This window comes from Heloderma suspectum, chromosome 3 (genome assembly GCF_057233095.1).
Source record: "Heloderma suspectum isolate Gila_16-S chromosome 3, 16-S_ref, whole genome shotgun sequence".
NCBI lineage: Eukaryota > Metazoa > Chordata > Lepidosauria > Squamata > Helodermatidae > Heloderma > Heloderma suspectum.
In genome coordinates, this window is record NC_139460.1 from 268290756 (window position 1) to 268305554 (window position 14799).

Below are 14799 nucleotides of genomic sequence, written 5' to 3' on the forward strand. Positions count from 1 at the left end.
CAGTACAAAAAAAAGAGTTGCAAATTTTATCTGATAACAAAGAGCTATGTGTCCACATTGATTGATTGATTGATCGTATTTATACCCTGCCTTCCCACCAAGAAAATGGCATGCAAGGTGGATGATTAGCTGGAGTAGCCTAGGTGAGGCTCCTTTTCAGAGTTAACAATGAGGAGACAAAGGCCAGCTTGGGGGTACAGGGTGGGGGAGAAAGACAGAATTAGTCTGAGGTGCATATAAATAAACTTTCTTATAAGGCAGGTAAATTAACATTTTACACTGACTCAAGCAACCATGTCAAATCTGCAAGGGCAGATTCTTAAGAGATGTTTCTATTTAGCTACATCTGAGTACAAAATAATCTCCTGATTTAGGAATGGCCATAAAAAAGTAAAAACAATTGAGCAGTGCTTCCACAAGATGCCAGGCCCAGGCTTTAATGTAATTGACTATAACCTAAATAGAAATACAACACCTCTCAGCCTAGTGGGGGAAGAGACTGCCCAGGTGACCAGTGTGGCTGCTCAGTCTGCTGTCAGGTGTTATCTGTTGATGGGCAACATGTGGGCCACTGCTGCTGTCCCTTCTTATGGTTCTTTGTCTTTAAACTGGACTTGGACTGGACAGCCCTTAACATGGAAGATACCTTCAAGCAGAAGACTGCCCTCCATAAAGTAGGACACATGGCCACGCTACTTGTATTGGCCACCATTCCATTGACTCTGCTGACCTTGTTGTCTGTGGGTTTTTTTTCCCATTGGCTACCAATGCTCACGGATTTCCTCTCTCCAGGCACAAAAGGCCCATCAGACACTTTGTGCTCAAAATCCTTACACAAAAAGTCCTTCCTTTTATGAAATAGTCTGGAGTCTGTATACTTAACAATTGCACCCAAACTCCCCACAATGAAGAGATGAGACAACAATTGAATACAGTTCAAAGGATCGGTTACAGGCAATAAATGCTGTCTATTAACTCCATCCCATCTATGTGGGTTCTTATTAAGCTGAGGCGATGGACCATTTCCCTTAACTTCTCAAATTTGTAGAAAAGCTCCCTTTGCTCAGGGTTTTAGAGTAGTTGTCTCCCTACTCCTAACCCCTCCTCACCAGCACTTAAATTGCACTGAAGGAATTCTGTCCATCTTGTGGCCTTCAGTGAGGGGGTTGGACAGGTCTCAAATGGTGCTCCTGTCCCAACCCTCAAGCCATGTGACATTGATGGGTAGGCCTGAGAATGGCCCCCTTCATCTCCTAAAGGTGCTTCAAGATGATCACCAATTTGTTTGCCCCCCACCTTCCCCCTGAACCTGCACTGCCCGTCACTGTGGGGAGCTGGCCTTTCTTTAGTTTCCCATACCCATGCTTTAGTTTCCATACCCACCACTTAGCAAAACAATGTTGCAATGTTGCAATGATGTACTTTGTTGCAGATCATCCTGGAAAATGTCATCTGAGAGATATTTGCCATCATCACAGTAGCAGTGAGGTGAAGAGCATCCTATCTCCAAGTGGAGGATAACATCCCCATCACCAGACACCAATGCCAGCCTCAAGAATGTGTTCGCCTTCCTCCTAAGCCCATCCATCAGCTTGGGAATGCCAGACTTTTAAGCTCTACACTGTCTGACCAAATAAACTTACCCCTGGAAAATTGAACTAGATTACAACAAACTCCACTTGTGCTTGGATATAGATTGAATTGCCCTCTTTAATTCCCATATTGTTCTCTCCTAAAACAGTATAACTTGAGGTGGGGAGCCACTGTGAAGAAGCCACTTAAGAAGGGAACATCTGGTTCCAAATCATGCCATGCCTCCCATCTCAGTCAAGGTATGTTATCCAACTCATGTTGAGTTGCCAGCCCATACTGGATTCCCTTGCCCTGTGGCATGTACAGAGCATAATGTTCTCTGACTGCATGCCTGGGCTCTCCAATCCAACCCACACCTGTCAACATGGGAGAAAGGGCAACATGGAGAAAGGGCAACATGGGAGAAAGCCCTTTCACACGTGCCTGACAAATGGGCCTCTACTGGTAATGGTGCTCTCAAGAAGTCCTCTCCTGCAGATCTTAATATTTGAGCAGATTCATAGTGAGACAGGAGGTTCCTTAGATAGCCAGGTCCTAGGCCTTTTAGGGCTTTAAAGGTTAAGACCAACACCTTAAACTGGGCCTGGAAAGCAATTGGCAACTAGTGCAGGTCTTTTAGGACAGCTTGGTGCCTTGCAGCCTAGTGGCCACATTTTGCAGCATTTGAAGCTTCCAGTTATGCTTCAGGGGTAGCCCCACAAAGGGCATATTGCAATAGTCTACAAACAAGCACTGAACATACTTCCTGTGCACAATATAACTTATAACAACTGTACTCTGGCATGGAACAAATGGATTTTCTTTACTTGAAGGGTTGGATATATTTATGAAACACTCCAGATTTTTCCTCACCAGTATTTGAATGCACAGACAATTAAGCCTCATGGTGGTAGCTCTTGAAATAGCTCCTATTCTGAATGAGTGTGTCCCAAAAAACATTGCAGGGTCCTCAGGCAGGCTGAGTGCCCTTTTAATCCCTGCCCAAGACAGGACTGAGGGAGGGGAGGTGGAGTCTGACCATACATAGCTAGCTCCCTGCTGCCATGATGCACAAGGCTTTGCTGCCAATCCCATATTACATCTCTCTGTGGACAGCTTGGCACAAAAGGTGCTCTCCTGCCTGCCTGATGCTCAGTCCCCTGAGGGCTCCTTCACATGGAGCTGTTATCCTGCTATTGAGATAGCTCACTCACGGAAGTGTGTGCGCCCTTTAGGAGACATCATCAACCTCCAGGGCGTCTCCTGCACTAAATGACCTTTATTCTGTTTTGAAATAGATTGGTGATGATGAGCTATAAATGATCAATTACTCTGCTTGAGTTCCGTCCATGAAAAAGGAAAAGCTGCAAGAAGAGGAGCTAGATCAATGAAACATATGGAAGACTCAGAGAAGGGGGAGGAGGAGGGGGAAAAGGAAGCACGTGTCAAGGGAGTCTGTTGTGATCCTACATTTAAGATGGAAGCAGAAAGCCCCGTTTTAAATGCGGAATTTTACGCTGGTGTAGAGATGTTCTAATTCTAGTACTAAGAATATTTTCCATCAATTTATGTAGGATAGAGATTAGACTGATTTTTTTTTTTTTTTAGAGCTTTAATGTTAACAAATTTAAGCTTAAAGGGAATATGCAGCTATAGGTTGTTGTTGGTTTTACATTCTTGTTTCATTACTATTTCTTTTCATTTGAGAGAATATGCCATTATTTCCATGGTACAAAATGTATGGTCGTAAGGGGGAGGAACACAATCTAAAAGAAATGCAAACCTTTATACTTCCACAAATTTTATTCTCTCCTACCCCCAAGTTTGTTTGATCTGGTTTCTCATATTCAAGTCTAAAAGCAAAGAGCTGCTATAAAATGAGAAACATTTCTTCTTCTTCTTCTTCTTCTTCTTCTTCTTCTTCTTCTTCTTCTTCTTCTTCTTCTTCTATAAACAAATCAAGAAAAGATTGGATGGAAAACTTTAATTCTCAGTTAGAATTTTTAAGGCATCTCACAAATTTGCATTTTTTGTTTAACTTGAAATGTTTCAACCTTGAAATGTCTGCTGCTATGTTCGCTCCCTTCTCTTTTGCATTTTGACATTCAAAAAGCGTGATATGTGAAAGGTGGTGTTTCCTGAAGGCTGTAAGTTCTGAACACCAGAAGAATAGCAATTGCTTGAAGCTTAGCCACGTGTGGAAAGGAAGGGAGATGCAGTTATTTACCAACTCAGATAAATACATATGGAGAATTCTATAGCCTAGATCCTCAGCTGCTTTAAATTGGGCCCACCTGAAGTCTTTTGGTAGATCTACATTAAGTTCACTGGCTGAAGATTTATCTCTACCTTTCTATTCTAAAACAGTGCATGAATATCTGGACAGCTTTAGATATGCCTCTGCTAGAAATAGAGCAACCATATGAAATGAAATAGTGCAAACATTTTTGTTCCTAGTTTTCTTTTTAGAATAACCTTTAATATAACCTTTATGGCCAGAACCTATAACCTGTACTATCCCATAACTCAGTGATTCCTGTATGGTGTGTGCTATTGTGCTTCAAGAACAGCTGAAGTGTGCCTTGAAGAATTAAACCAACATGTTGGATGCACCCATCTTTCTTTGTCCCATGGAGTAAGGAGGACTTGTGTAGCATTGCTCCCCTCTCTCTGACAATATATGGGCAGGTGACATCATCCCAGTGGTGGAATGCTTCACTGGGGTTCCATTATGCAGGTCATGTCTCTGCAACTGAGAGGGGAGAGAGAATCACAGAAATATCACCACTGCCCAGAAAGCACAAACCCATCCTTGAATGGCAAAGAGGAAGGCAAGATGCCAGAAGGTGACATGAATTAGATTATCCAGCAGTTGCATTATTCTGGGAGTGGATTGAGAATTATTATGCATCTTATTATGCAGATATTATGCATCTTCGCTGAAGGTCAAGTGGAGCAGCCCTCCACATTTAATCCAGAAGACATGGTGCCCCAGCTACTAACAATTAGGAGGCCCCATCCACTGTGGTACTATTACAGCATCACACATTAGTTCACCACTATTTCAGGACCACTGATGGTGTGACAGTCGTATATATATTTATATGCCACCACAGAACACGGAATCATAGAATCAAAGAATAGTAGGGTTGGAAGGGGCCTACAAGGCCATCGAGTCCAACCCCCTGCTCAATGCAGGAATCTAAGTCAGAGGATCCCTGGCAGATGGCTGTCCAGCCTCGTCTTGAGCGCTTCCAGTGTGGGAGAGCCCACCACCTCCCTAGGTAATTGGTTCCATTGTCATATTGCTCTAACAGTCAGGAAGTTTTTCCTGATGTTCAGCCGGAATCTGGCTTCCTGTAACTTGAGCCCATTATTCCGTGTCCTGCACTCTGGGATGACCGAGAAGAGATCCTGGCCTTCCTGTCTGTGACAACCTTTCAAGTACTTGAAGAGTGCTATCTGATGATTAGGGCAGGGATGTTAATATGGTTTAATTCTAAGACCCTCTGTCGGTCTTTGTGTTTTTGTGTGTTTGTGCACGTGTGTGTGTGCATGCATGTGAGAGTGCATACACACATGTGCAGCCCCCTGCTGTTGCCCAATGTGGCCCTCAGGGCCAAAAAGGTTGTGCACCCCTATTCCAAGGCACGATGGAACTCTGGTTCCCTAGAATGGTCAGCCAACTATTTTCCTTCCTTGAGAAGACAACCCACAAATTCCAGGCACTGCTAAGCACAGCACACAGCTTTATTTATTTAGACTGCTTTACTTCCTGATTGGAATTACCTGTCTAGGAGGTGGATCTGAATAGCATCTTATCAGGTGGCGGGGGGCGGGTGTCTTTCTCCAGTGCAAAGAATGGTGGGTTCTGTCCATTACTTTAATTAGATGGGGCCCTGGGGGAAGAAGAGAATGGAGAGGGCAGCAAAGTTAACGTATGTTCTTTAAAAAAAAAAAAACTTTAAGAAGTACAATGTGAATGAGGGGGAAATTACAGTTTTGACTCTTTTGCCTTAAAGTAAAATAGCTTTTATCTCCCTCCCCCTCCCTTACAACAGCCTCCTCTACCTAGATAATGCATTTGGTTAGATTTATTTGCTCAGCCCAGAAAACTTGACACTAAGGGGATTATTTAGTTTTAGATTCGCTGTAGTCCATAGTAATAGCCAACAGGGAAAGGAATGAAGCAGCGATATTAGCAGGGAGATGGGAGGGGAGGGTGGATGAGGGAGGGGGTGGCATAGGCTGCAGCTAAGCAAAACTGCTTGCATAAACACCATTAAGAAGATTTAGACATTGGTTTCCTTATCATCAGCACTCCTGGAAGAAATAAAAAAGAGAGAGAGAGAGAAAGAGCGCAAAGGGAAAAGGGACGGGGCCCGACTTGCTGTGTATGCGTTTCCATCAAGATTCAATAGAAAATAAAACTAGCCCAAGGCCCAACTGCAGCATTTTTGCCGACCTCTCTGAGGTGCCCCATCATGGTCCAAAGGAGACATTTGTTCCACATGTTAGAGAAGGAAGAAAGTCAGTGCAAAGGGAAGAAAGCACATGATCTCAGAGCAATACGCTGGAGGAGATAAAATTAGGTCACTTCAGAATGACCAAAGAGTTCATTTACATTTAAGCCAATGTGCAGATGCTTACAGAGACTATTAATTCTCTCTGGAAATGGGGAGAAATGAAGATGAGCAATTGATGACAACCATCCCACTGGCTCCCTAAAAGGTAGGCCCACGTTGAGTAATGCTGGCAGCTCTGATCCTGGGGCCTCTCATGCCAGTAGACTGAGGAAAGCTCAGGGAAACTGCAAAAGAAATGCCAAGGAAGCAGCAAGTGTTACGTTTATGCTTCTTTAAAAAAAAAAAAATTGAAAATGGTCACAAAGAGTGCAAAGATTAAATTAGGCAAGGAAATAAAGACTGTGTCTATTGCAGCAGGGCAGCATCACAGCCTGTCCTGCTTTTGCCAGTGATGTTTTGTCTAAATGGTTCACATGATGGAAGTAGGCTATTGAAAGACAGTAACACAGTTTAATGTGTCTCACAAGGGACCAGATATATGACCCATCTCTCAAAAGAGAGCATAGGGGACTAGATAAATCACTGACAGCATCCAATCAGGCATCTTCTCTTCTCTTCTCTTCTCTTCTCTTCTCTTCTCTTCTCTTCCCCGCTCTTAATGCTTTCTTTCATTTGTTGATTTTGTTTGATCAATGTATGGCCACACCTGCTTTCTCCTCTCATGAGCAGCAGTGGTCAGCTCAGGTGGTGTGCATGCACAGACTGTAGCATCACTATCTTTGTTGTGGTATTTTTTTTAAGGGCCCCTTCCCTCACCACCTTCTATTGTTCCTTGTCCTCATTCTCATAATTGCTACCACTTGCTTGCTTGACAGGCACAGAGCCAGTGAGCAAATATGCAGTGGCATCTACTGCTCCTCTATCTCACCACCACCTCCGTGGTCTTGGCTAGGATGAGAGGCAGGTGAACAAGCAGGTTGCAATAGTGAAGAGGAGGAGGAACTCCACTGGGCTTTTGTCAGTGAGGCCCTGCTGGGGTGTGGGCTCCCAGCAGGTGTCTGGCCATGCCTACCCTTGATGCTGGCCCTGGAACAGGCCACATGATAGACACAGCTCTGTCCTCCAACATCCCACTCCCCTCCCAACATCCACTGCCTAATGCAGTTGTCTTACTCTGCCTAATGGTGTGGCTAGCCCTGCAGGTGTAATAAAGCAGATGTGTACTAACCTTATGTAAAAAAATAAATAAATCCCATACCATACACACATAAAAGGACCATATCAGATGTCATAGTGGCAGATTGCCTGCAAAAGTGTGGTCTGGCTAGTGGAAGTGTTCAGTGGTGTTATACTATCCGCTCCCTTCCTCTGACCCCCAACCCTGCAAATTCCCATCACCCTTCCCTAGTTAGCGTTAACTCTGGTTTACTCTTACTGGTGTTGCCATAATAATTACAGCAACCCCAGTTAGCTTGAAATGTCTAACTGTAGTTTCAGTCTCTGGCTTAAAGGCTGTAAACTGTAGTTACATGGATTCAGATGGAATTCTAAAACACAGTCAACAGGAGCCAGGGAAGGGAGTGGGAAGGAATATATGAGCCTAAGAATGAAGGCAGAGGAGGGTTGCATGAGGCTGCTGACCATTCCCAATTGCTGTACCATGCTTTGAAGATTGTCTCCCATACTCTCTGAACCATGTGGAGAGCCCTATTTGGAACAGACCTTGGGGGCTTAACATGCAGGCTGTGCTAGATCTTGCCAATACATACTAGACCAGATGGCAGTAAAAAGAAGTGGTATAGGCATACCCTGTACCATGGTATTCAAATTGCAATTTCATCATATGTATACAGATGACTGGATGGCTTTTATGTGTAAGAAGCCACCCATTTTAACACCAGCTTTCTGGCAATCTATGTTTCTGAGCCAAACTAGCACTATGCATATCATGGCCACGGGGTTTGATTGACATGGCAAAACAATTGCATGAATCAGCCCTACATGGAATTATTAATCAAACACACACACACACACACACACACACACACCGTTCTTGCATTCACTTTTCTTTCCTTCCTTGCAAGATATTTTTTTCCCCACATGTGGTGCTTTAGGGCTCAGTCCTATTGGGATAGGTGGCTGCCTGTGAACTTGGAGGTGACCACCTACCCAACGCAGGGCAGGAGCCGTGCAGAGGGGATCTTCCCCTCCGCACTTCAGCCACCCTGCATTTGTGGCTAGACAGCCAATTTCAGCTGTCTAGCCATGGGAAGTCAGAGTGGGGTGGTGGAGGATGATGGACAACACACAGGAAGTGTCGGAAAGGCACTTTCGCCCTCCCCGCCCTGGCCCACCCCCAGGAACACCCCATTTTCACTGCTCCGTGCTGCCTATGAGGCAGCATGGGAAGAGGGTGGAGGCTGGTTCCCGGGAACTGACCTATCCTATGGCCATCTAGCTGCTGACTTGCAGCCATAGTATTGCACCCTTAGATGGCTTGTGGCAAGGGCACTCATGCTATGCAGCAACCTGGAGATGTAGGGAAAGGAGGAACAAGGGATGAAATGTTGTAGCATTAGGACCAAGTGGACACTGGTTGGATTTAAGCAAGCAGCACAGGATTATGATCTGAAAGGAAAGGGTCCAGGTAAGGTGGCTGGAAGGCTAGAGAGTGGGTAAGCATCTCATGATGTAATAGGAGAGCAAAAGAGGCTGATAATGAGTGGAACCCTCTTTGGCTACTAAAGAGAGGTAGATACCAAAGGGACCTAAGTGTGCTGTGATCCCAGGAGCCATTGGCAAGGCTTCCCCACTTTCTAAGGAGCACATTCTTACAGAGTCAGGGCCACCACTGAGAAGGCTCTGCTCCTGATAGACTCCTGCTGAACTTCAGTTAGTGGGGGCACCTGGAGTAGGATCTCAGATAGACAGAATGCATAAAGGGGATATAGACAGTGGTATCTATGGGGAAAAGGTGTTTGATGGTTAAACATGTACTGGAACACCAGGAGCACTATCAGCAACTTAATGCATAGGCTCCCCTATGTCCAGAAGCAAAAAGATGTCAAGGGTATGGCCAGCAGGTATAGTCCTCCTTCTCTACCATGCATGGTTTGGTATGTGTTTTCTGTTAAATGCTGACATGTATTCACAAGGCAGTTCTGTGCTTTGCTTGTTTCTTGTTATTGTTGCATTTTAATATGATTTATAATTTATAGACCTCCTTTATTTTGTAAGATGTCTTGAGCATGCTTGTTAGAGAAAGTTAGGATGCAAAGGTTAACACAAATAAAGACAAAACACAACACAAATTGCTGCCTTGAGCACCATTTTTTGAAAGGTGGGGTACAAATCAGACAAACCAACAAATACGATAAATAATATGCATGGAGGGGGTTCTTGGGAACAATCCTATAATAAACCAGTTTTCGATATACTTATGTATTGGCCTTTGAGTCTTCATGGACTCCAGATTCTCCTGTAGAAAATGAGGGTTAATATACTGTATTGATTGACTTATGCAGCACCTCTTGCTGTGTGTGACATGTATGGCTTTGATTTTGAGCAAAATATGATTTTGGAATGTATCTCTTCAGCCAATTGTCCTTTCCTTTGATCTGTGCAGTCTCCAGATCATAGTCTCTCGGTGGGGGTCTGGAGATGTTGCATGATGTATAACTCCGTAAATTGAATAACTTCAACTGGACCCTGCACTTCCCTTCAGCAAGCCATTGAACTTCACATGAAACTGATAAATGTGCAGCCCCGGCTTTGTCCAAAAAGCAAAACTTTGTCACGATTGCTTTTGGGGAATATTGTTAGCAATGGGGAAGAAGAATATCCTCAAAGCTTCCTAGTGTTTTGCCAGTACAGGAGTGAGGCTCCAATTTATATTGTGCAAAACCCAAGAAAAAGGCCAAGTCAAAAGGCAAAAAGGGAGAGGCAGAGAAATCAAAGCAGACCATTAGGAAGAATGGTTATCTAGGAAGTTTGCCTTAGGCAAGCAGTTAATCCAGGCCTGGGAAGAGAGAGCACTGGTAGTTAAAGCCCTTTAATGGCCTAAGCCCTATGATAATTAGTCCTGCCCTGGAGGTAGCTAATAGTGAGCCACTCCAAGCTTGAAACGGAGCTTGATCCACTGCTGCGGCCCTAATCCGCTGCACACAATGGAAGCTGAACTAATTCACTGAGTAAACACTTTCTCCAGTTACTTACAAGCTGTCTTCTTTCAGCCCTGTACGAAATAGATTCACTTTCAAGGCTTGGAAAGAAAATCAACTTCTCTTTTTCTTTTTCTTTTACAGCTACTGATCTTCTCTGAGGTGTGTTTGGAAGTCTTAAATATATCCTGGGCAGAATCTGGGTACATACAGTGTGTATTTTCTCCTGTGGCCACCACCAGCCTTTTATTTTAGTTTATAACAATGATACTTTTTTTTAAAAAAAAGCATTCTGCACTAATTGTCTAGGCTTTCCCCCTTTCCCTTCTTTGAAGAACCACATGCTTGAGGATGTTGGGAGGGCCCATATGAAACATTCAGAAGATGTGAAAGACTTATAAGATGTTTTCTGCTCACCTGGCAATTGCAGTTGGCCAAGTGCCTTAGCTAAGTGCCTTAGCTTCAGGGGCCGCGGTGGCTTAGTGGTTAAGACGCTGAGCTGCAGACTGGAAGGTTGGCAGGTCAGCAGTTCAAGACCCGAGTGCTGCATGATGGAGTGAGCTCCCGTCTTCAGTCCCAGCTTCTGCCAACCTAGCAGTTCGAAAGCAAGAAATTGCAAGTAGATAAATAGGTACCGCCTTGGTGGGAAAGGTAACAGCGTTCCGTGCACCTCGGTGTTCAGTCATGCCGGCCACATGACCACGGAAGCGTCTTTGGACAGCGCTGGCTCTTCGGCTTAGAAATGGGGATGAGCACCGCACCCTAGAGTCGGACACGACTGGTTGGGGACACCTTTACCTTTACCTTTTTAAGTGCCTTAGCATAGTTGTAAAGAACATTAACTCACCAAGACAAGAAACTTCAACTATCTTGAACTTGCCCATCAGGCTTCCCCCCCCCCAAAAAAAGCACCCATAACCAGGAATATTCAAGTGCTTAAACCTTTTGGGAGTGTCTCCTATAATCAGCTTATTTTAGACTCTGGACCTGATGGCCTTACAGGGGCTCCCCTCTTTGGAGGGAAATGTGTATTACTTCAAAATGTGGCAAGTCAGCCCTGTTACTTTTGAGGGCCCTCTCGTTCATTCTGCGGAGCTGGGCCAGTCTGTTCCAGTTCATTCACCCACAATCCTGTGGGCAGCAGGTTTGTAATTTTATTTTGCCCTATGTAGATAAGAAAAGAGGGTGAGCAAGAGACTGATGGGCGAACAGGGGAGAAACCACTGTGATTTAAATGCCTGGGAGAATTTCAAAGTATAGCCAGTGGATCCAGTTGTGCACCAGTTGCCAACCCTACAAAAATATGTATTTGTTCCCATGCTTGTTTTTGTCATTAATGAGCAACCTACACATTACAAGCAAATAAGCGTCATGAAGCTCCAAAGGTTTTTAAAATGAAAACCAGCTCTGGAAAGGTGCAATTTTCAGCAGAGAAGTGGTGGGAGGGAAGGGAGTGCTTAAGCTTTTACCTTTCAGCCATTTGTCCAATCCAAGTCTTCCCCAAGCTGCTTCCCCTGTAGGGGGGGGGGCATCAGTACCATAGAGCTTCTGCAGAGGCCCGCACCCCTGCAGGGTGGCTGCTGTTGGCCACACCTCCCCATGCCCTGCCGTCCTGCTCCTCCTTGCTGTCACAATCTGTTCCCTTCTCTTCTCCAAGCAGGGACAGGAGCAATGTGAAGGGGCAGCCATTTACCTTGTCCTCTCTGACCACAGAGGGAAAGGGCAAGTGAATGTCAGGGTGGACACTGAGCCCATAGAATCCCAGAGTAGTTCTGATTCTGAGGAAGAGCAGTCGCTCCTGGGAGAGGAGCACGCTCCTCTTTCCCAGGGCCAACAGCTGATGGAGATTCCTCCCACCAGCATTCCTAGCTTAGATAGCAGTCCTGGGAGTGACAGAGCGTGGGAAGCAGACTTGATGGACGCGCGATGCCGACGCAGAGAGCGGCGCCAAATGGAGGGCGCAGAAAGGAGGCGTAGTGCCCGGTTGGCGTGCAAACAACGGCTGCACCCAGAGGATCCAAGGGAAAAGGGGAGGGACTCTCCCTAGTCCTTAAGTTCAGGGGTCTGCCAGTAAATCCCTTTCAAACGGGGACCAACTGTTCCAACGTAGGGCATAGGTACTCTGCTGCTCATATCTAGTTGCTAACAGTAGAGTTGTTACATTATAAAAGAGGAATAAAGCTTTGAAAGGAATCCCTTTGTCTGTGTCTGGACTTGGCTACTGGATTAGACTGAGAAGGCCTCCAAGGAGCCCTTGACAGTGAATGAGCCATGGGAGCAGTAGCAAGGAGGTGGGTCCACTCAGGAAGGGTACCCCCCTGAGGGTATCTTTCCCAAGGACCTCTCAAATCTGGATCAGACACTGCTCGCCCTGCTCCCTCACCCCCCTGGATTTTAGATGCTTGCTCACAGTAAAACTTCCATCCAGTACCAGTCCTTTTGTATTGACCTTCAGGCAAGAATCATATAATTTGGGTAAAGCTTTCCCCAATGCCAGCCTTCTCCAACTCCCATCCTCCCCATTCGGCAATAGTACTGGAGGTCCCCATGTCAGGGGGAGGCTGATTTTCCACTGGTCCTAAAAAGGTATGCCCTACTTCATTAATTTTGCTACATGTCCCTGCTTGGCATTAGATAATGTCTTTGGAACTGTTAAAATGATGGAGAGAAGGAGGGAAGGAAAGAAGAAGAAGAAAGGTCTGTTAGCCAGCTATTCTAAGAGTGCTAAGGAAGAGGGGCCCCTCCTGGAGGCACTCTCCTGCTATCAAACTTGTTGGGCAAGCACTATTATGACAATGGCTTGGAGCTAGAAAAAGAATCATTTTTGAAGTGTGTGTGTGTGTGTATTCTTATGCAAGGGAAATGGAAAAGAAATGGGAGAGAGGGGGGAAAAATCCTGCTTGCATTAGCAGCTGCTTCTGTCTCCAGGCACTTTGGCAATGATACCTCATCCCATCCATTCAGCAACCCATTATCATTTCCCTCCTTCCCATTATTCTCCTTCAACCTTATCAGATGCAAGCATCGCCTCAGACACTCCAACTAGAGCCTTGTAATTGTCCCCTGGTTGGAGCTCGATAGCACCTTGAACCGCCAGAGCAATCTCTGCTTAAAAAAATAGGCCTCCGAAAGGAGGCATGGAGAGAATTTGCCTGTGGCTATGTGGGATCCTTAATAGCTCTCTCTCTCTCTCTCTCTCTCTCTCTCTCTCTCTCTCTCTCATAAACACACACACACAGAGGAAGGTTTTTTTCTTTTTGGATCTGGGTGGCCTGACTTCAGTCTCTGTGTATGTGTGTCTTCTTTTTTAAAAAATAGAATTCCATCCTATGCTCCACCAATGTATTCTAAATTTCCAAAGCAAGGCTTCAGGCTTACTCAAGGGTCTCCTCATATTTAAGGGATGACTCTGCTGTCTCAACACATGGGTAAGCACTCTTGTTTAAGAAAATAAGTGTCTTGGCAGATCTGTCTAAGATCACCCATCTCCAGCATTCTTTGCAAGAATCTCAGCAACCAGCAGGCACTAACTTGTCTACCAGTGGATCATGACCTACCTTGTGTTGCAGGGTAAAGTAGGCAGCTGGTTCTCAGTGTCATGAAAGGTCAGCAAACTGTTCATTATTTATTTCTGTTGTATTTTTACTGCTTGGGGTGGGGGAGAGGTGCTTATGAGCCTCAGCTGTCAAAATGTCATGGACCAAGAGCCCTTGGAGACTGAATCCCTTATATATACCCAGGAAACATCTAAGATCATCAGGGGAGGCCTTGCTGGTCATTCTAAAATGAAAGGGATGTCACCATGAAGAACCCCAACAGCGGGCCTTCTCTGTGACAGCACCCACCCTCTGGAAAACCCTTCCCTGTGCAGTTTGGGAGGCAGAAAATGTGGCATCTTTCAAGTGCCTCCAAAAAACACCCCTTTTCACCCAGGCTTTCCATGGATTGTAACTACTGTTGGGTTTTACTTTGGTTTTACATGCTGCTTTTAAACTTTTAAAATCTTATATTAGGTTTTATCATGATGCATTTTATGGTTTTAATTGCTGTGAACTGCCCAGAGACCCTTGGCTGTTGGGCAGTATATAAATGTAATAAACATAATGTAATGAATCCTCCAGTGACAGTGATCCCGAGGAAGTGCTGGAACCAGTCCCTGGTCCTTCTGAAGTAGGGCCTATTGCCTCGGATCTCATTCCCTATCCAGGAGGTGCCACTGTCCCCTGACTCCAAGGTGTGGATCTCAGTCTCTTCCAGTGAACAAGAGGACCCTGAGAAGCAGTCCTTAACCAGCTCCTCATCCCTCCAAACTTCACTCCCCAAGAGAAAACAACATCTACAGGAAAAGGTCGCTGGCCCTTTAACAGCCATATACATCACCTGAGAGGGTGGAGCTTCCAGAAAAACTCTCCTGGCCTGACTATAAATCCCCTCCGGCTGCTCCTCCGAATCAGTGTTGGGGGAATAATTTGTCTGTACTCCATTTCCCCCCTTCATGGATCACTGCCTTGTTGTGGCGAAGGGGCTTGCGTAACTCAGTG

General features: G+C 45.2%; 1 protein-coding gene across 1 annotated transcript in view; it reads left to right on the top strand.

Moving 5' to 3' along the window:
• The window catches only part of LOC146351242 (uncharacterized), a 30043-nt gene extending 28381 nt beyond the window's left edge, over positions 1–1662 (top strand). The window contains exon 4 of the mRNA XM_084842005.1: positions 1433–1662. Within this exon, the coding sequence (XP_084698131.1) occupies positions 1433–1456 (24 nt within the window). The 3' untranslated portion in view covers positions 1457–1662. The remainder of the gene's footprint in view (positions 1–1432) is intronic.
• The last annotated feature ends 13137 nt before the right edge of the window (positions 1663–14799 follow it).